The sequence below is a fragment of the Erpetoichthys calabaricus genome, chromosome 8 (assembly GCF_900747795.2).
Source record: "Erpetoichthys calabaricus chromosome 8, fErpCal1.3, whole genome shotgun sequence".
Taxonomy (NCBI): domain Eukaryota; kingdom Metazoa; phylum Chordata; class Cladistia; order Polypteriformes; family Polypteridae; genus Erpetoichthys; species Erpetoichthys calabaricus.
The window spans coordinates 127,642,226-127,665,679 of NC_041401.2; the positions used below are offsets into that span (position 1 = coordinate 127,642,226).

The 23,454-nt window shown below is 39.2% G+C and overlaps 1 protein-coding gene across 2 annotated transcripts in view; it reads right to left on the reverse strand.

The window, feature by feature from the left end:
* Positions 1–23,454, reverse strand: part of clcn6 (chloride channel 6) — a 256,330-nt gene that overhangs the window by 60,373 nt on the left and 172,503 nt on the right. For both annotated transcript variants that reach the window (XM_051931370.1, XM_051931369.1), the window contains exon 17: positions 3,611–3,717. In XM_051931370.1, coding sequence (XP_051787330.1) covers positions 3,611–3,717 — 107 coding nt within the window. The remainder of the gene's footprint in view (positions 1–3,610; positions 3,718–23,454) is intronic.

Sequence of the window (23,454 nt, forward strand, 5' to 3'; positions counted from 1 at the left end):
CAGGCACTGGGTGGCAGTGAAGAGTTACCAGACAGCTGGGAAACTACAGCACATGTAGTAAGTGTCACAGCAAGAAGGGTGCTTGGCGTGACATCTAGAAAGAGGAAGGAGGAAAAGGAAACCTGATGGTGGAATGAGGAAATACAGGAGAGTATACAGAGGAAGAGGATGGCAAAGAAGAAGTGGGATAGTCAGAGAGATGCAGAAAGTAGACAAGAGTACAAGTAGATAAGGCGCAAGGTGAAGAGAGAGGTGGCGAAGGATAAAGAAAAGGTTTATGATGAGTTGTATGAGAGGTTGGACACTAAGGAGGAGAGAAAAGGACCTGTACCGATTGACTATACAGAGGGACCGAGCTGGGAAAGATGTGCAGCAGGTTAGGGTGATAAAGCATAAAGATGGAAACATACTCACAAGCAAGGAGAGTGTGTTGAGCAGATGGAAAGAGTACTTTGAGAAGCTGATGAATGAAGAGAACGAAAGAGAGAAGAGGTTGGATGATGTGGAGATAGTGAATCAGGAAGTGCAACGGATTAGCAAGGAGGAGGTAAGGACAACTATGAAGAGGATAAAAAATGGAAAGGCCGTTGGCCCAGATGACATACCTATGGAAGCATGGAGGTGTTTAGGAGAGATAGCAGTGGAGATTTTAACCAGATTGTTTAATGGAATCTTGGAAAGTGAGAGGATGCCTGAGGAGTGGAGAAGAAGTGTACTGGTGCCGATATTTAAGAATAAGGGGTATGTGCAGGACTTCAGTAACTACAGAGGAATAAAATTGATGAGCCACAGCATGAAGTTATGGGAAAGAGTTGTGGAAGCTAGGTTAAGAAGTGAGGTGATGATTAGTGAGCAGCAGTATGGTTTCATGCCAAGAAAGAGCACCACAGATGCAATGTTTGCTCTGAGGATGTTGATGGAGAAGTTTAGAGAAGGCCAGAAGGAGTTGCATTGCATCTTTGTGGACCTGGAGAACAGCATATGACAGAGTGCCTCGAAAGGAGCCATGGCATTTTATGAGGAAGTCGGGAGTGGCAGAGAAGTACGTAAGAGCGATGGATGCATTCAACGTGGAGGTGGGATTACATCAGGGATCAGCTCTGAGCCCTTTCTTGTTTACAATGGTGATGGACAGGTTGACAGACGAAATTATACAGGAGTCCCCGTGGACAATGATGTTTGCTGATGACATTGTGATCTGCATCGATAGTAGGGAGCAAAGTTGAGGAGACCCTGGAGAGGTGGAGATATGTTCTAGAGAGGAGAGGAATGAAGGTCAGTAGGAACAAGACAGAATACATGTGTGTAAATGAGAGGGAGGTTAGTGGAATGGTGAGGATGCAGGGAGTAGAGATGGCGAAGGTGGATGAGTTTAAATACTTGGGATCAACAGTACAGAGTAATGGGGATTGTGTAAGAGAGGTGATAAAGAGAGTACAGGCATTGTGGAATGGGTGGAGAAGACTGTCAGGAGTAATTTGTGACAGACGAGTATCAGCAAGAGTGAAAGGGAAGGTCTACAGGACAGTAGTGAGACCAGCTATGTTATATGGGTTTGAGACGGTGGCACTGACCAGAAAGCAGGAGACAGAGCTTGAGGTAGCAGAGTTAAAGATGCTAAGATTTGCACTGGGTGTGACAAGAATGGATAGGATTAGAAATGAGTACATTAGAGGGCCAGCTCAAGTTGTACGGTTGGGAGACAAAGTCAGAGAGGCGAGATTGTGTTGGTTTGGACATGTACAGAGGAGAGATGCTGGGTATATTGGGAGAAGGATGCTAAGGATAGAGCTGCCAGGGAAGAGGAAAAGAGGAATGCCTAAGCAAAGGTTTATGGATGTGGTGAGAGAGGACATGCAGGTGATGGGTGTAACAGAACAAGATGCAGAGGACAGAAAGATATGGAAGAAGATGATCCGCTGTGGCAACCCCTAACGGGAGCAGCCAAAAGAAGAAGAAGAAGATTGAATAATTTCCTATTTAGTAAAGAATGTTTTATACCTTCTAGTTAATCCATACCATAGGGACCTATGGTACATTTTTGTGAATGGAGATATTTTAAATAAAATGTCCCACTATCAATGTCTGTGTGTATATACCAGATACTCATAGAGCAAAACATACAAATTAACTGCTTGTTTTGTCCAAGTAAGGCAGAGTGGTGGCTCTGAGGCTAAGGATATGTGTAGGAAAGGTTGCCGGTTTGAATCCCATAAACACCAGAAGAGACCCTACTCCGATGGGCCTTTGAACAAAACCTGTAATTGCTTCGTCCTGGGTGTGATGTTAATCTGTGTCCAGCCCTGCAAGCACATCCTCCAATTTACAAGGAAAACTTGGGGTTGGTGGCAGGACTGGCTCCAGCCACCATATTTATTTAAAAAAAAAAAACAAAAAAACACAACCTCCCAGTGTGGTGCTGAGGTGTCACCTGCAGTACTCTGATCCCAATCCAGTTTGTTGGTTTGTTCTGTTGTGGGTGCAGTAACACGCTATCAGTGCATGCTCCTAAACTCACTCTCTCTATTTGTCCCAAGTAAACAAGACAGAACAAGTACATAAAGAGAGATATAAAGAACATTATATGCAACAGTGCAAAACTGAATTTGTATCACTAATGTAAATTAAAAGTGCTTCTATTTGCCAAACAGAGAATAAATTAATGGTTGTATATCACAAATATAGATTATTACACTTCTTAATTAGTGTTATGTTGTACAGTCATTTATAGAAAGAAAATTGCTTTATTACCATCACTAAATTAATTAAAAAATATGTTATAAAATATCTTGGAAAATATTCTCAGTTAATGTGCCCTTCTGGGCAATCTTTTAATGAGTATATGCCTGCATGGAGGACCTTGTCCCAAAATTCTCAGAAAGGAATGGTCATTAACATCCACTACTTTTGAAGCTCCTTTATAAGGAAATGTATTATGAATACTATTTTTTATGTATTTTTATATATGTCTATCACTCCTATTATTGTGGTATAATTATTCTCTTCTCTTCTCTTTCTCCTGGGTGCCACTTCCATTTTTATCCAATGACCCATACAAATTATCCTAACTGCATGACATGGTCTTGAAAGTAATCAAAAACATAGCATTATTACACATAGTTTCTAGAATTCAATTGCATTTTTATATACCACAGTTGCCTGCACAATTTATTTTGACTATTCTTAGAATGCTCGGTTAGGAATAGGGTGGCTAGCTACTTTGTTTTATCCTCATGCAACAGTTGATTCACCTGTGTTTGTTTGACATGTTTTCAAACAATGCCAAGTCTTCTTTGCCTAAAAGCATAAGTTTTTATATCTAAAACCTTTTCTTTTGATATGTATTTATCTTAAAAAACAGATTAGTTTTGAGTTGACATAACATAAATGCAAAATACGTAAGGACTTATAAGTAGTAGACCACTGAAGCATCAATAGTCATCAATTATGTAATTCTTTGCAGCTAAGGTATATTAAGATAAGATCATGCATTCATTAAAACTGTAAAAAACAAAAAAACAAAAAGAGACTTCTAACTTATAAGGAAAATTAATTTGTCAATATAGAGATAAAACAAAGACAAAATACAAGCTAAGAAGCCTTTTCTTACTTATCCATTTCCACCTCAGTCTCCCATTCAAGAATAGGAACACCCCTCAGTTTTATGTGGATATCATAGATTCCTCTGTTAAAGAAATCCCCAGTCCATTTTGCTACCTGCAAGATACACATTAAACAGATATTACAAATAAATGACCTGGAGAACAATCACAGGAGTTTAAAAAATTATATTTAAAAAGGCTAATGTATGTAACGATATTTTACATACTCGTACACACACACACATGCACACACACATAAAAATATTAGTTCTGAAACTTTTTAAACACCATTGTAGTTATTTAAATGATTGCAACTGAAATCCACATGAAAACAGAAACAAAACTGTGCTATCTGAGGTGAATGCAGGAAGACAAAAAAGCACCTCCACTACTTGAACCAACAGACAGTAATTGGGCACTTAAATTACACGAATATCTATATATATAAAATCCCTATGTGCGTCCAGGTGTCCGTGTGTGGGTGTCTTCTGGTGAAGTGCGCATGCGCGGGGCACGGTGCGATGCGCAATATTACTGTCACAGAAAGTTAGAGGCGTTTTACGGAAATACAAACCAGTATTACTGTGAGAGGAAATTAAAGGTACACAATACAGTGACGCATATTACAGCCACATACAAGCCAGTATTACTGTCAGAGGAGATTAAAGGCATATTACCGACGCGCACGCCTGTATTACCGCCAGAGAAAGTTAAAGGTATATTACGGACGTACAAGCCAGCAGACGTACAAGACAGTATCCTTCAATAAGGGCGCGCACAGGCATCCTTCAATAAGTGCGCGCCCTTATTGAATAGAGCCGTACAAGACAGTATTACTGTCACAGAAAATTAGACACACAATACACAAGTACGCAAGTAAACATCAACAAAAGAAAGGCTGAAAGAAAGAAAAATACGACCAACAAAAAGAATGAGATCAAAGTCCCTTGCCATTTAATATAGACTGTTCCTACTAATGTTTATGCACTACTGTTCTAGCACCAGTTATTGTAACGGGCTAAATGACTAGTACCAAAATAAAATGATACAAATCTGGTAGCATATTAACCTTCCAAGGAAAGAAAAACGTAAGCTTTGTTAGGTGAGTGCAGAATATGCCTGCAGAATGTTTCAAAATGTCTTTACTGGTATGACTTATTGCCTACCACTACATATCAATCTATCTATCTATCTATCTATCTATCTATCTATCTATCTATCTATCTATCTATCTATCTATCTATCTATCTATCTATCTATCTATCTATCTATCTATCTATCTATCTATCTATCTATCTACATCACCACACTGTGAAAGTTTGAAGTGGGGTGTAGGAAAGGGACAGTTCAGACTCAGTTTCAAGTATGTTCATCTACTTTTTAAAAACAACTAAAGATTCACGTTTGAAATTAAAGGGATTTTCTTCCTGTTATAATAATCCCATGAAGAAACCATAATCAAGGCTCAGTTCTACAGTTATATATAATACATTTAGACAATCTGCCTTACACTCCTAAAGAACAACTTTTTCAGAGCTGAGGCTATGTGGTACATAGATTTTCATATAGGGTGGGGTGGTTTGGGTGCGGTTCAGACACTCTCTTACCCAAATGAGCTGTGTTTTTGTCATTGTTTTTCAATGTAAAATAGTGTGCATAATACTGCAAGTTCCTTAGATTGATCTAAAATTCCTTATTGGGTACAGAGATATTTAGAAAAAATCACAATTTCTGGGTATTCCACTATTATATTTTAACAACTTTTTATATGGCAAAAATACTCCATCTATTTTGAAGCAAACATGAATCTGTGAAATTAGCTATATAGAATACTGATTTCTTTGATGTGCCTATACATATATCATAATTCACTTCATCATTTTAATTCTGCATTTTCTAAAGGAAGATGTGGAAGTGGTGCTTGTCAGACCAGCTTTGTTATACATTTGCGAATATTCTCCGGTTCTTTCTAGTGAATTCCTAGATGCTCTAGTACTAAACCCTAGTACTAAAGTAAAACCTCTATGTTGTGTCTTTGATTTGTTCCTAGGTAATCTCACAATAGACTCACTCTTGTCTTCAAGACCAATACACTGATAAACAAATATTAAGTAACAACAAACAATAGCAGAATTAAGATTTCATAGAAATAACATGATGCTTTTAAAAAATATCTAATGTCAAGGAATTTTTGCTGAAAGGATCCATACAAAATAAATATTCCCTGTGGCTAGAGAATTGAAAAGACACTAACAAAAAATTCTCATATTATTAATCTTTTCAAAAGTAATACATTTTAAACAGGTTAGTATAATGCAATACAAATACATTCTCCTTAATGAACAGATGGACAGAACTTTTTATATTTAACTGAAACAGATGAATCAAATGACATTCAGCAAGAAAAGTAGGTGTACCAACATAATAAGCATTGTTCTTGGCTAAATACATAGAAACAAAATGACTAGAGAAAGATTCACTGAAATAAAATCTGTTCTATTTTTAAAAACATAAATCTTGTGATATGCAAATATACATTTAATCTGTCAGCATTAGAGAATTCTAGATAATGCTATTCATAATCTCTGATGCCAACTAAGACCACAAGACCACTCCAGCACTACTTACAAAAGTAATGCACTACAGTATATCTGGCACTGCTGTGTATGCCTTGAATAATTTCTTTCAGTACTATTCTTGACTTTGCATTTAATTATGCAAGTAAATTCTCAAGAGAATTACTCTACATTTAGATTTAAAGAGAGTTTTGTCCTGATATGTGTACATGAGTTAATAGTAATTGGTAAAACTGGCAGACTTTATCTTTTTCTAATGCATACACTTGAAAATGTAAACAGCAACAATATTTTTAATATTTAAGTATATCAAACTTATGCAGGGTGTTATTAAGTTACAGTCTTCATACTTTTTATGAACAGTAAAGAAAAAAGAAAAGTAATGAAGAAGAAACATTCATATCCATGGTTGGAAAAATCACGATAATAAGGTTATTTCAAGCTAAACAAATGAAATAGCATCAGAAACTGGCTTTGAAAAGATTAATCACATTCTGTCCCCAAAGTGGCTTTTCTTACTTTAATCAGAAAATATGTGTCTGTATAAAAAAGAAAATGAGTAGCCTATGTTCTAAGTTTGACTACTGGAGAATTGGTTGTTACTAAAAAATGTCCAGCATGTATGATGTAGAAGAAGAAAAATGCATAAAGAATTTAACAAGCTTTACTGTGGGGTTGTATCAGAAACTACCAAGCAAAGGTAGAAGCTGGTAAAAGTTAATAATTAAGGACATTACAGTAAAAAATTCTATCAAATTACATGTGAACTGCTGTGTAAAATGTGTTTTTTAAATTGTTTTATTTTATTTTTGGAAAGCAGAACATCACAATGGCCTTCTACTTGATCAAAAAAATAATAGCATAGCACATAGAACAATTTACTTCAAAATCAGCGCAGAGAAACACGAAAAAATAGAAATACAAAGGAAAAAAAAAACAAAACAAGATTCAACCTAAGAGAAAAAGATAAGATGTGAGCATAGGGGTGGGGGGAGAAATACTTTTTAAATATAATAGAAAAAGTAATTGTATAAGACATTTAGTCATGTGAGTTCAAAAAGAATAATTCTTTACATTTATGTAGCAATTTTCTCATTACTCAAAGCTCTTCAGTGGGTGGGGAGCCACTTCAACCACCACTACTATGAAGCATCCACCTGAGTGATGTGACAGCAGCCATTTTTGAACCGGTACACTCACCACACACAAGTACCAGGTGGTGAAGTAGTGGGAGAGATAGCCAATTTAAGACCTGTTCTGAAGTGCATTAAAAGCCAAGCAAAATGACACCTTTTATTGGCTAACTAAAAAGATTACAATATGCAAGCTTTCGAGGCATCTTGCCTGAAGAAGGGGCCTGAGTTGCCTCGAAAGCTTGCACATTGTAATCTTTTTAGTTAGCCAATAAAAGGTGTCATTTTGCTTGGCTTTTCTCTACATTCATAATGGCTAACACGTTACAACACCCTAGTACTGAAGTGCATTAATAAATTCTTGCCATGTTTTAAAAATGTTTTAGACATATCAATTTTATTTATCTGAGATAATATAGAATATTGCTTACTCACTTTATAGAGTTATAGAAGGTGGGTTGGGTTGGGATTTTTCCAGTTAAGCAAAATAGGTCTGTGTGATAGTAAAGTGATATAGAATATTATAACCAATTTATTGCTATGCACTTTAACACCATCCAGGAATACATGAAATATCACAACAAATGGATTAGGAATAATTCTAAAACCAATGCTGTCTGAGAACTAAATAAAGATTTTTGTACAAAATGATGTAGTACTAGGGTGTTGTACCATGTTAGCCATTATGAATGTAGAGAAAAGCCAAGCAAAATGACACCTTTTATTGGCTAACTAAAAAGATTACAATATTGTAATCTTTTTAGTTAGCCAATAAAAGGTGTCATTGATGTTAATTTAGTACATTCCCAAACCAAATGGCATTGGGATTCTGAAGCTAGACAGTAATGCTTGCAGGTTGGGTTTTGCTCTGGATTCATTTTAGACAAAGCATAATAACATAAATGTGATCAATGAGACTTCTAGTTGAATTATGGAATGCTTGGCAAATACAGAACTAGAGTTTCACTCCTCTTCTGAGATGCTAATTAAAAGGATGCTTTCCCACCATTCCCTAGGATTACTGAAAGGTAGATTCTTTTAAATATTTTTATAAATTGTGAAATGTTGCCTGAAACGTCATCAAGACTAACCTGTATAGCCCCTGGGATGGATATGGATGCGACATGTGGAAAGTGGGGTAGGTTTCTTTTAGCAAAATTTCGACTCATAAAATCTTGTGTATATTAGTAGGAATGTAAGTACTTCATTTCATTATCTGTATTAAGCACTTAGTTCTGCCTGTGGTACCGGTTGGTTGTTTGGTGGAACTGCATTACAGTTCTCCCCTCTCACTTCAGACGTTGTCATTCATCTTTCGCTAACAGCTCATTCCTTGTGCGCATAATACCACATTACAGGCAGTAATTTCGACTTGATCAACTACTACTGATAGTAGTAGTTAGGTGGTCGTCTGGTTCCTTCAGTAGGTAATAATTTTAAAATTATCTCCTATTTTAAGCCCTAATGAAATCAAGGAGAAGTTATACTATAGCAGGAAAGCTGATAGTAATAAAAATGCAGAAACTAATAGCAATTGGGCAGCAAGTCGCCATTCTTGAGTCAAACAAACAATTAGGGCACACAAAGAGGCATTGCAAGTGTTGCCTACTAAAAAAAAAAAAGGCAAATCATAGAGCCACACCAAGGTTTCCACACCTAGAAAAAGAATTAACAGACTAAGTAACAAATAGGAGGCTACTGGGAATCAGTGTTTCTTGCATTTAAATCAGATTTAAAGCTTTGGATCTTAAAAAATATTTTGTGATGGCAACAGATTTTAAAGCGTCTTATGGATGGGCTCTTCACTTTATGAAGCAGCACTCCAGTTCATAGAACAACAACCATAGCACAACATTTTCCATATGACTATGAAACAAAGCTCTTACAGTTCTGAAAGTACATTATCAAATTGAGAAAGGAACACACATATGATCTTGCACAGATTGGAAACGCCAATCAAAACCCTTGACTTTTGATATGCCTTACAATAGGACTGTAAACGAAATAGGCACAAAAACTGTGTCTTTACGCACAACTGGACATGAGAAGTTTCACTTTACCATTATGTTAGCCTGTATTGCAGAAGGAGGAAAGCTGCCACTTTTCATAATTTTTAAGAGAAAATTTCTACCCAAAGAAATAAAATTTCTAAATGGTGTACACATTCTTGTTCAATATAAGGGATGGATGGATGAAGCATTAACCACTGACTGGTTAAAATGTGTTTGGGCAAAACGTTTCAGTAGTCTAAAGGAACAACCTTCTGTGTTGGTGCTTGATTTTGTTTTCCATACATTGAATGTTTTCTATAAAGTAGGAATTAAGAAAAAAAAATCAGATCTTGTATCTTTTCCTGGCGGCATGACCAGTCTAAGCCAATAAAGGATGCTATCCATCATAAATGGAATGCATGGTCAAGCAATGGTGAACCTACATTTACTGCTGGTGGCTGTATGCACCAACCAACTCTCTGAGCTGGCCGAATGGATACTTGCACATTGGAATGAATTAGATACGTCTACTATTCACCATGGCTTCCTCAAATATTCTAACTATCTTGACGGCAGCGAGAACATTTTCTGGAGGAAGAACCAAGTGTCATCAATGACGGCGATATTTATTATGATGGTATCAATGACAACAGCATTGACTTGACAGCAGAAAATGAGCTTCTTACTAGTAAAAGTATTGACTACTCTTCATCCAATCAATATTTATAGTTACGTATTTTTGATTGGGAAATAATTGTTATTACCAATAGCAATAAATACCACTTTTGTAAAAAAAAAAAAAAAAAAAAAAAAAAAAAAAATTATGCAATTTACAATAATATCTTGCAAATTAAAAAAAAACTGTTGCCTAATAGGTACTTACAGTCATATGAAAAAGTTTGGGAACCCCTCTTAAGTCTTTCGATTTTTGTTTATCATTGGCTGAGCTTTCAAAGTAGCAACTTCCTTTTAATATATAACATACCTTATGGAAACAGCAGTATTTCAGCAGTGACATTAAGTTTATTGGATTAACAGACAATATGCAATATGCATCGTAACAAAATTAGACAGGTACATAAATTTGGGCACCCCAACAGAGATATTACATCAATACTTAGTTGAGCCTCCTTTTGCAAATAACAGCCTCTGGACGCCTCCTATAGCTGTTGATGAGTGTCTGGATTCTGGATGGAGGTATTTTTGACCATTTTTCCATACAAAATCTGTCCAGTTCAGTTCAATTTGATGGCCACCGAGCATGGACAGCCTGCTTCAAATCGTCCCATAGATTTTCGATGAAATTCAAGTCAGGGGACTGTGATGGCCATTCCAGAACATTGTACTTCTCCCTCTGCATGAATGCCTGTAGATTTCGAACTGTGTTTTGGGTCATTGTCTTGTTGGAATATCCAACCCCTGCGTAACTTCAACTTTGTGACTGATGCTTGAACATTATCCTGAAAAATTTGTTGATATTGGGTTGAATTCATCCGACCCTCGACTTTAACAAGGGGCCCAGTCCCTGAACTAGTCACACAGCCCCACAGCATGATGGAACCTCCACCAAATTTGACAGTAGGTATCAGGTGTTTTTCTTGGAATGCAGTGTTCTTCCGCCACGCAAATCGCTTTTTGTTATGACCAAATAACTCAATTTTTGTCTCATCAGTCCAAAGCACTTTCTTCCAAAATAAATCTGGCTTGTCTAAATGAGCATTTGCATACAACAAGTGACTCTGTTTGTGGCGTGAGTACAGAAAGGGGTTCTTTCTCATCACCCTGCCATACAGATGCTCTTTGTGCAAATTGCGCTGAATTGTAGAACGATGTACAGATACACCATCTGCAGCAAGATGTTCTTGCAGGTCGTTGGAAGTGATCTGTGGGTTGTCTTCTCATAATCCTGCACATATGCCGCTCCTGTATTTTTCTTGGCCTGCCAGACCTGGGTTTAACAGCAACTGTGCCTGTGGCCTTCCATTTCCTGATTACATTCCTTACAGTTGTGGAAGCCGGCCCGGACACAGACAGGCGGACACGTTGATATCACCCACAACACGTTTATTATACATATTTACACAGGTATCAAAAGTGCACAACCCAAACCCCCAAAGTCCTGGCCAACACAATGCCTTATCTCTTCAGGCCACCTCCTCGTCTCTCCTCCTAGACCTTGTCCTCTTCCACCCAACTCCAGCACTGAATTAAGGGAGGCAGCCCCTTTTATAGCCACCCGGATGTGCTCCAGGTGCTTCCTGGCAATCTTCCACCGGCACTCCCCAGTGTGGCGGAAGTGCCGGCTGCATCCCTAGAAGCACTCCAGGTGTCCCTGCTTCTCTTCCCCCCAGCACTTCCAGGTGTGGCGGAAGTGCTGAAGTCCAGGGCTCCCAAGGCATCCGAGCGCCCCCTGGCGGTGACCACGGGCCCCTACAGGGATGAGCTTCCATGTTCTGTACCTGTGGCCCCCAAAGAAACCAGGGAGGTCGCCCCCACATGGTCTGAGGAGGGCGTAAGCCCTCTTCCGGTCCTCCGGGGCATCCCGGCTGGGTCGCCCCCCCAGCCACCTGCGACACAGTTGAAACTGACAGTTTAAACCTCTGAGATAGCTTTTTGTAGCCTTCCCCTAAACCATGATACTGAACAATCTTTGTTTTCAGATCTTTTGAGAGTTGCTTTGAGGATTCCATGCTGTCACTCTTCAGAGGAGAGTCAAAGGGAAGCACAACTTGCAATTGACCACCTTAAATACATTTTCTCGTGATTGGACACACCTGTCTATGAAGTTCAAGGATTAGCGAGCTAATCCAACCAATTTGGTGTTGCAAATAATCAGTATTGAGCAGACATGCATTCAAATCAGCAAAATTACAAGGTTACCCAAATTTTTGCACAGCCAGTTTTTCACATTTGATTTCATTTTTATACAACTAAATACCACTTCACTAAAAATCTTTGTTCGGAAAACACCCCAGTACTCAGATGTTCCCAAGAAATGAAAGACATACCACTGTTATCTTTTTTTGTTGAAAGTAAATTATTATGCAGGCTGAGAGGGGTTCCCAAACTTTTTCATATGACTGTATCTACTTGCTATTTTAAGTATTGTTAAAATTTTAATGCACCTATTTAACAAATTTAAATAAAACATATTATAATAGTTATTACTTCTATTTTTGTTTAAAAAAAATTGCAATTTTAATAAAATCTTTAAAAGTTAAGGGTGTGCATTATATATTATTTTTTTTTACCTGAAAATTTTGGGATAAATCAGCAGGCACATTATAAAGGAGTGTGCATTATATGCAAGATTCTATGGTGATTTGTATATAGGAAAAAAGTGTGTGGCTGGAAAATTAAACTTCAGCATGATTGTTCCTAAGATGCAAATACGCTGTCCATATAAGATACGGTAACATAATCTTTACTGATGCCAAGGGAAACTTTAGATGCATGCAGCAGCACTAGCATAAAAAAGATGCAGACTCACAGGGAAAATAATACAATATATCAATCAATCAATAAATGTATACTGTGCAGAAACTGCATAATGGAATTAAAGAGCATAAGCATTTAGTTTGGGACATCTAGTTGAAACAATGAATTACTTGACAACAACGGGCAAAAAACATCCCCAGAGGTGCTTCTGAGCCTGCGGCTAAAAGTGCTGAAATAGAGTGCCTCCTGAAAGGGATGGAGGAGATTATTCATCCTGTCTTCCAATTTTGTCACCATTCTCTTTCCCACAACAACTTCCAGTGTGTCTAGGGTTAGCCATGTGTGTCTTTAAAACTCTAATCACTTTCCCAGGATACAACAGCGCGGAACAGTACACTGGCTACTATGGACTGGTAGAACATCTAAACATAATATACAGATCTCAGATTGTCTTAATCGGAGATCTATATATTATCATATATCATATCATTATCATATCATATATTATTATATTATTATAATAATGCTATTAATCCTAGCATTTTCCAAAGGTTAAATACAGAGTTGGTCTGAGAAGGTATAAAAAGTTGATTATCATGTACAGGAGCAACAGATAGGAGATTTTCTAAATTTATAATCTGTTCTACATTGGTTCTGTATTTTAAGTAGTAGGTGAACAACTGGGTTGCTGGTAAACTGACAATAGTTAGTACTGATTGGAGCACAAAGCAGGGAATGCAAAGAAGATTTAGAACGGGATTTGTTTTTCATTGTAAGACCGGTGTGAATACATAAATGTATGCCATTTTTCTTATTACACATATCTGCTGCAAATAATGCCATGCCACTTTCTGCTTTAGATCTTTGCAGAGATGCATGGCCTCTTTGAATTCTAGATAAATAATGTTATAACAGAGTCTAATTTCTTAAATAATGATTTGTGTATAGGGATGCTGAAGTTCATCACGGTGTCCATGGCAATATGCAATTTTATTAAAAACAGTGCGGCTTAGCTGAACTTTGTGGGTGTGAGGTGCTTCACTGCGAAGCCACAGGGTGCTAAATGTGGGAGCTGAGCTATTTATTTGTTACATGCATGCACAATTGGCTCAGCTGTTCTCCATTGACATTCTGCAGGCCTTTATGTGGAGCACCTGTGCCCACAATGGGATAACAGCAGTCAGGAGGAAAAGCAAAGAATTGGGGAAAAAGATCCAAAGAGTTTATGAAGAAAAGTTCATTCAGGATCATGGCAGAACCACTGTAATGGAGAGAGGGGGCACTGCAGTCAGGAAAGACATCCATGCAGAGCAGTGGCAGTCCAGTTACACAATTGCTCCTGCTGATCAACCGTACCAAAGAGATCCCATGGACACTTAGGGATTGCGGTAGGCAAAGGAAGAGGGGATCCTTGATAGCCCACTGACGGTGAGGGATGGTGGTGGGGAATGAGCCAGTAAAGGGTTGACCATGCTTATCGGAGGGCATCCTCTGCAGCTGAGCAAATCTATTATGGTGAGCTGCAGAGACACAAAATTGGAAGGATGAATCAAGGTATATTTTCACAGGATTCTGAGGGATCCTGACTGTGTTTTAAACTTGTTTTTGAACACTTTTGGATTTCTTACTTATTGGATTTCAACATCCACTTTTATCGGTGTTTTAATAAATTGATTATTTATTAATTAGAAGATTACACTGCATTTTGGACACTATTTACTTGTATTGTTTGCTATAATAAAAGTACCGAGCATTTTTACACCTACCCTTGCGTGTCTGAGTCCTCACTGCAACGGTCCATCCTCGGTACATGGTTATCGATGTCCCGAGTTCAAGAAGGTAATGTCAGTTGCAGGCAACCCGGAAATCACAGATACTGTGGAATAAATTTAGTAGCTTAGGGTACATTCTGATGTTATTAATTCTCTCCATAGTAAGGTGAGATGAAGGGTGGACCATCTGTTAACATCTTATTTGATATTTTCATTAGAACATCCAAAATTGTATCAAAAAAGATCTTTACATTTCCTTGCGATGGTTATCCCCAGTTATTTAAATTGTTTTCGTATTATGAATAAAGAGATATCCAATGTAGTATAGTGGTCTGGGGAATTCACTGCTTTTTCCACTTGGCATCAGTATCTTCAAGATGCATTCTGGCAAAGCTCAAACGAGCCTTAATGTGGCCTTTCTTGAGAAGTGCCATTTTTCTTGAGACCCTCCCGAACAAGCCACAATTGTGGAGCACTTATGAAATTGTTGTCACATGCACACAATGACCACTCTTTGCCATAAAATCCTGTAACTCCTTCAAAGTGGCCATTGGCCTCTTGGTAGCCTCTCTTATCAAAACGTTTTATATATATATATATATATATATATATATATATATATATATATATATATATATATATATATATATATGGGAGTGCAGTGGAGTGTGTACACCTGATGAGCCCAGAATGAGGGCGAAACACGTGTCATGTACTCTTTGCATTTATTTGACAGTAAACTATTTCAACCATTCTATGATCTGCTCCTCACAAACTGAGGGCACCGTGGCGGATGTTAGCAGATTGCTGGCCAACCACAAGCGTTACCTGGTAGGTAAACACCCATACAATCAGATTATGACACAGACGTCGAATGCCGTGAATGTAATTACCCCATCTACATGCTGTCAAATAAACGAACCACACGCAGTGGCGCAACGTTAGGGGCATCGCCTCTGACGCTGACGTCCGAGGTTCGATTCCCGAGAGGGAGTGCAGTGGAGTGTGTACACCTGATGAGCCCAGAATGAGGGCGAAACACGTGTCGTGTACTCTTTGCATTTATTTGACAGTAAACTATTTCAACCATTCTATGATCTGCTCCTCACAAACTGAGGGCACCGTGGCGGATGTTAGCAGATTGCTGGCCAACCACAAGTGTTACCTGGTAGGTAACCACCCATACAATCAGATTGTGACACAGACGTCGAATGCCGTGAATGTAATTACCCCGATCTACATGCTGTCAAATAAACGAACCACACGCCGTGGCGCAACGTTAGGGGCATCGCCTCTGACGCTGACGTCCGAGGTTCGATTCCCGAGAGGGAGTGCAGTTGGGTGTGTACACCTGATGAGCCCAGAATGAGGGCGAAACACTTGTCGTGTACTCTTTGCATTTATTTGACAGTAAACTATTTCAACCATTCTATGATCTGCTCCTCACAAACTGAGGGCACCGTGGCGGATGTTAGCAGATTGCTGGCCAACCACAAGCGTTACCTGGTAGTTAACCACCCATACAATCAGATTGTGACACAGACGTCGAATGCCGTGAATGTAATAACCCCGATCTACATGCTGTCAAATAAACAAACCACACGCCGTGGCGCAACGTTAGGGGCATCGCCTCTGACGCTGACGTCCGAGGTTCGATTCCCGGGAGGGAGTGCAGTGGAGTGTGTACACCTGATGAGCCCAGAATGAGGGCGAAACACGTGTCGTGTACTCTTTGCATTTATTTGACAGTAAACTATTTCATACATATATATATATATATGTATATATATATATATATATATATATATATATATATATACAGTACATATATATATGTTATATACATACATATATATATACATACATATATATATACATACATATATATATATATATATATATATATATATATATATATATATATATACAGTGGGTACGGAAAGTATTCAGACCCCCTTCAATTTTTCACTCTTTGTCATATTGCAGCCATTTGCTAAAATCATTTAAATTAATTTTTTCCCTCATTAATGTACACACAGCACCCCATATTGACAGACAAAAAAAAGAATTTTTGAAATTGTTGCAGATTTATTAAAAAAGAAAAACTGAAATATCACATGGTCCTAAGTATTCAGACCCTTTGCTCAGTATTTAGTAGAAGCACCCTTTTGAGCTAATACAGCCACGAGTCTTCTTGGGAAAGATGCAACAAGTTTCTCACACCTGGATTTGGGGATCCTCTGCCATTCCTCCTTGCAGATCCTCTCCAGTTCTGTCAGGTTGGATGGTAAATGTTGGTGGACAGCCATTTTTATGTCTCTCCAGAGATACTCAATTGGGTTTAAGTCAGGGCTCTGGCTGGGCCATTCAAGAACAATCGCAGAGTTGTTGTGAAGCCACTCCTTCGTTATTTCAGCTGTGTGCTTAGGGTCATTGTCTTGTTGGAAGGTAAACCTTCGGCCCAGTCTGAGGTCCTTAGCACTCTGGAGAAGGTTTTTGTCCAGGATATCCCTGTACTTGGCCGCATTCATCTTTCCCTCGATTGCAACCAGTCGTCCTGTCCCTGCAGCTGAAAAACACCCCCACAGCATGATGCTGCCACCGCCATGCTTCACTGTGGGGACTGTATTGGACAAGTGATAAGCAGTGCCTGGTTGTCTCCACACATACCGCTTAGAATTAAGGCCAAAAAGTTCTATCTTGGTCTCATCAGACCAGAGAATCTTATTTCTCACCATCTCAGAGTCCTTCAGGTGTCTTTTAGCAAACTCCATGCGGGAGTTGGCCTTAATTCTAAGCGGTATGTGTGGAGACAACCAGGCACTGCTCATCACTTGTCCAATACATGGTAAATGTATTAGTGACTGGGATTGTGCCTCCGTAACTGGAAGATTGCTTAGGAATGATACAGACTGGACAACTTATCATATTTGTTTAAGGAAATGTTTTATTATTGTACTGTGCTGTGACTAAGACAACTTTTTACTGATCACCTATCCAGACCTTGAACAATGTGTTCACGAGGGAGGGATGCTGCTGGTAAAGGCAAATGCTTTTTCGACAGCAGGTCCAGATGTGTTTATCCCACTGCTTTTTGTTGCCTCAGCACTCAAGAGGATCTTTAATGCCAACCTTGATATATACAATGCTCACCTTGGAGTGTCCCGTGTGTGTCTGTGTGACAGTGTACCAGTGACTGATCTGCGCCGTGTCTCTCAACCACTCTGATGTGTTCCGGATTGACACCTTTGAATGTTTGGTGCAGCAGAGTAAATTCAACCTGATCTACCACAGTGGGTTTGTCATCACCTTATTCAATGACGGGATTCATGGACGTGAAAGGGCAATGAGTAGAATGTGGATTAATGTTAAATACGTGAGCTGCCTTCCACAATTAAGTCATCACATTTTAATGGTGATTCTAAGTGGGGATGATTCCCGAACAGACCTCTATTGCGATCCGTCCACAGCATCTCTCAAAATAATTTTGTTCAAATTGGTTATAACTCTCCCAATCATTTTTTTATTATTATTAATTTTTGTGACTCTTTAATTTGGATCGAACTCAGGCTTGTAGTACTTTCAGAATTTGAAAAGCAACCACCTTAGTCAGTTGAGCCACAATCAACTATGATGGCGTCTTTTCTTCGTAGTGAACTTGTTACTTTTGTGCTCCACAAAATATTGCGAAGTATTAATAAATGAAATATCTCGTTTGTGATTTAAGGATTTCATCTTTTCTTTCTCAAATGTGCTTACCTATATCATGGCAAAGTACAGGGATAAACCTTTATTTTCTGTCTACTCTGTTTTAATTAAGTCAGAACAAAGAAAACATTTAAGGATAAATAACAAGGCTTGTTTCAATTTTTTTATTTTTTTTTTTTTTTTTTTTTTAAGTACAACATTAGGGCCGTGGAACCCCAAACGTCGGGCTATTAAATGTGATCTCAAGAAAAGATGAGGGTTAATTATAATACTAATGAGAGGAGCAATAATAATGATACAGTGTAAAAGTGAATATTCATTGAAAAAGACTGGGATCCAAGAGTGAGGTATCTTATTTTGTTTAACTCTTGCTATTGTATAGTACATTCTGCCTGTCGGCGTTAAGTTATACATATATATATTTGTTTTTTTTTTTAGACATCAGACACTGGAAGCCGTTGACGAACCCTTCTCTTTAATGCCAGTCTGTAGCGTCGAAAAAGTAAAAGCAATAGAGTTTTAACAGACGTCACTGAAGTTGATCATGAGTTTGTGTAGCGTTAATGAAAATGGCCAGGTGTCACTAGAGAGGTGAGTGTCAAATGCTTCAAAGATTCAAGACTATTTCCGACACAATTGCTTCAAATGTTTTGATGCTTTGTGAGGCTCTTAATTGGTAACCAGGTTTTGCTGCTAATTAACTCTTTTCCCTTAATTTAAAATGACCCCTTATTTATTTGCTTTTTTCCCTAATTAACAGCCTAATAATAATAAAATACAAAATGAGCTAACAAATGACCAGGTAACTCGTGTCCATCATACAATATCTGAAAATAAAGAAAGCTGTCAGTAACGTTAATCTGCTCAGGTTCACAAAATATTTTGACAATGTTCTAAGAAAAAAGAAAATTAGCAGTATTGGAAATGTCTGCTGTGGGAGAATGAGAGCACCAACACACCATGGAATTAAGTAACAGGTGTAATTTATAACAAGAACTGGCTTCTAATTAAGAAACTGGTTGGAGAGAAATTGGTTGGAATTTGAGGCCTCAACTTAGCTGGCCATCTGTTGGCTCACTTCAAATTTTAATTTCTGTTTGGGTGCTGTTTAAGGGTGTACTCACACTAGGCACATTGGTCTCATTCTGTACCATGCCCAAACACGATTGTCCCCTCTCCATACTCCACCACTGGCCTGCACTCACACTGCGCTTAATGGGCCCAGGCACATTTTCAACATGACCATGCGACTTTGTGTAAAGCCTAAACAAGATCCGAACACAGAGTCTGAGGTAATAACGTTCTGTGTTGTTAATGGCAACAACAGACATTCTACCGATCACTTTTGTGCCTCCTCTGATTCTCTTTTTCCATTTTTCAGAGGACTGTTGGAATGTGTAATGTTGGGGAACATCAGTGTAATGTAACTCCACAGCTTCAGAATCTGTCTTGTTGAGTTCAAACCATGCTAAGAGCATAGTGTTTTTGTTGGATTGTCTTTGTAGCGCTTGTTCTTCATGACCCTCATGAAAGAAGATGACTTGTTCTGGCAAATGAACTGGTAATCGTGTAATAACGTGAGATTTTTCTGAAAGACTGTACTCGTTCAAACGCTACATAGCCTCAGGAGCACTCACATACCTACCGTCAAGGAAAGTCTGTATTTCGTCATGTTGGAAAACACCATCGGCTGGCTCCCTGTGAAGTGCAATGGATGCAGCGTCATGTCCTTTGTAGACATACTTATATAGATACTTGATACATTGAATGGACGTGCAAACTTCAATGTTAATATGAGCATTGAATTTCTGAGAAAGCCAGGGATTGTAAGGAACTATCCAACGGTTGTCGATATCGTATTTGCCAACAATGGCAGTTGTCCCGTCTTCGGCGGTATATGGGGTATCCTTGTGTGTTTTCTTGAGTCGACGTTGAAGTCCTTTGGGAAATTTTTGGTACACGTGCCATCTTTCATGCAAGGTGAGTTGGCGTTGAGTGTTGCACACGGACCATGTACCATGCATTTAGTGACAATTTGGAAAAGTCGAGGGTGTATTTCGGGATTTGGAAGCTCAGCACAGACATATTTGTCTATGTCATCTTTCGTCCTTATTTTGGATTGTGAGTCAAGTGTAAGTAACATATGGCAATGAGGCAATCCTCGTTTTTGGAACTCAATGACGAAGATGTAAGCGAGAACATTGCCAAAAATATTCCTCTCCAGAATATCTGTTAGGAAATCTCGCAGTTTGATATGAAACACGCGAGCAACGATGTCAGGTCTGTGTTCTGGTCGCTGATGATGGGAAATGGCGTTAGAGATTTCCAGTCAAGCAGGATTGCAGGTGAAGGTTAGGAATAAGTCAGGCTTTCCACATTTGCGGACAATTGCCATTGCGTCTTGGTAGTTCTGTTGCATGTACCTTGGACTGCCTTGAAAGGTAGAGGGAAGAATGATCAATTGTCCAGGGCAGAGGTTATGATCTTGTGCTTTAGCAGCGACAGCATCCATAAGTCCCCTGTATTGCTCTACACGCAAATCTTGTTGATGGGAGCGTAGGTAATGTAAACGCGCACCTTCTGTTCTAACATATGCGTCGACGACGTATTGCTGGAAGAGTTTGCCACTGGAATGCAAGACGCTAAATGCAGTTCTCATGGCAAGCCTGTAAGCATAATATTGGAGCTGTGTGACTCGTATTCTTTTCGTGGTTCGCTTTTCCTCAACATGGGTCAATTGTATGTGCCAGCCTGCATCTCCGTATGGGAACAGCAGTGGATAAACCATGGGGTCACAGTTCATATTGAGAACAGAGATACGCTTGCAAGCATCTCCCCTTGGGTATATGTAAATGTCGCATTGTGCAGGAGGTTCCCCGTCTTCACCTACAAAGACAGCAGCGATAGCAGCAACATCAGTTTGATAGGACGGGGCGTTATACCTTCTTATATCCAGACTTTCCATGAACACCATTCATACAGCAGTAACAGGGTTACTGTGAGTGATAATGTCATGCATTTGCATGTAAGACTTTGCGAAGGGATTAACCCGTCGTATCATGTTGTCTAGTTGCAGCAACAAAATATCACTGCAAGCGCTATTACATTCCTTTTGCAAACGTTGAGTGGTAGCCTCAGCAGAATCGAAGATATATAGCTGACTGTATCGTGGTGACTTGTTAGGATTGGTATATAAAGGAGAGACCTGGTGATAAATTTGACCGTGGATTCTGAAAGCATACGGCCCGTGGCCAGATGGTTGAGCGATGTGGGCGCCCATTGAAGCGAAAGCTAAAGCAGAGTTGCATTCCCTGATATGATCACAGTAATTTTGTGACAGCAGGTTCTTGCCAGTCAAGAGGTTTTGTAATAAAAGAGGAGGTTGGGATAGTGGTGGCAAAGACACCTTGCCGGTATGACAACACAGTGTAACGTCCGGATTTGTTGACCTCTGATGGCCATTGAAGAGCATTGCAAGAAGTACATAGTGCAGGAGGTAAGCCAATGTTATGTTCTTGGACGGGAATGGTGGTATCTTCTTGAAAAGCAGCGGAAAATTGAATGTGATGACTGTGCATTTGGTTTGCGAGAAGATGTGAGTTTTTGAAAGAGCTTTTGCAATGTACACATTCAAAGAATGTGTCATGGGAATGTGTTTTCGTATGTTTGTAAATGTGCGTTGAGATATTTCTGGAGTGTGAAGGTTTTGGAGCAAATGTTGCATTGAAATTCCGGTGTGAAATGCGTTTGGAAATGTTTTTCAGTAAGAGGATAGTGGGAAGGTGACGTCACATCAGTGTGGAGATCACGTGGGTGTGTATTTTGTGTGCACATACCCACATTGTCAATAGATGGCACCAGAAGGTCAGCACATGTGTTTGTGAGAGGCAAGAGAACTTCGTAATGCCCATGATCCAAATGACCGCTAAACAGCAGGGATATGGAGAGACGTTGGCCCGGATTGTAAACTCGAGGAGAGGCATGAGGACGTTCTCAGAAGTGAATGGTGATAGTAGCTGGAAGTATTTGGGACATCGCCACAATTTCTGCATCACCACCATAAACTCCGGAAGTATTCATGTAGTCAGCATATTGTTGAGCAGACTGTATGAATATGCTTCCGTGACTAAGAACAACGGACAGCACGTCGCCAAAGTTATCCCAATGTTGGCAAACAAAGGTTACAGCCATGTTGCGAAGTTCGAGAGCAACAGTTTCGTCGATGACATTTTTCCAGAAATATCCGACTGATAGAAACAAACAGTTACCTGGTGCAGGAATTTGTATAACATTGAAAGAAGAGTTGTTTCCATGAAATACATGTGAAGCGGTGGCCATGTTAGGAAAATGAACAGTCAACATGGCTCAGAGGTGCATGTGGACTGCAGCACAGACCAAAGCGACTCAGGACGTGTTTGGAAAATGAACAGTCAACGTGGCTCACAGGTGCATGTGGACTGTAGCACAGACCAAAGCGACTCAGGATGTGTTTGGTGAGGAGTTGGGGGAGGGCACATGAGCAGGCAGTGCGCATGCCTTGAGAGCGAGGGTGGACGCGGGAGGAGGGTTAGAGTTGGCGGGCGGGGTTCTGTCGTGCGTATCCCATGACGCGGGAGAAGGGTTAGAGTTGGTGGGCGGGGCTCTGTCGTGCGTACACCATGCGCACTGCCTGCTCATGCCTCAAAAGCGAGGGTGGACGCAGGAGGAGGGTTACAGTTGGCGGGTGGGGTTCTGTCGTGCATATCCCATGACGCGGGAGGAGGGTTAGAGTTGGCGGGCGGGGCTCTGTCATGCGTGCACGTGTACCCCATGGTCGGGCGACTTGGTCTTTTATATATATATATATATATTACATATATATATATATATATATATATATATGTACATCATAACAGCAGAAAAGCTGCAGTGCAATTAATATTTTAAAATTATTAAAACCTGTAAGTGCATGAATATTTAAATTTAAAGTGTTTAATTGCCAATGACAATTCATTAATTGTGTGATAAAAATATATATAGAGAAAAAGAGGAAAATGGTGAAAACTGCCTTATTTTTAAATTAAGCATTGCTTCAGATAGGTATACTACAGAATAAAATTAAACAATATACAGTGGTGTGAAAAACTATTTGCCCCCTTCCTGATTTCTTATTCTTTTGCATGTTTGTCACACAAAATGTTTCTGATCATCAAACGCATTTAACCATTAGTCAAATATAACACAAGTAAACACAA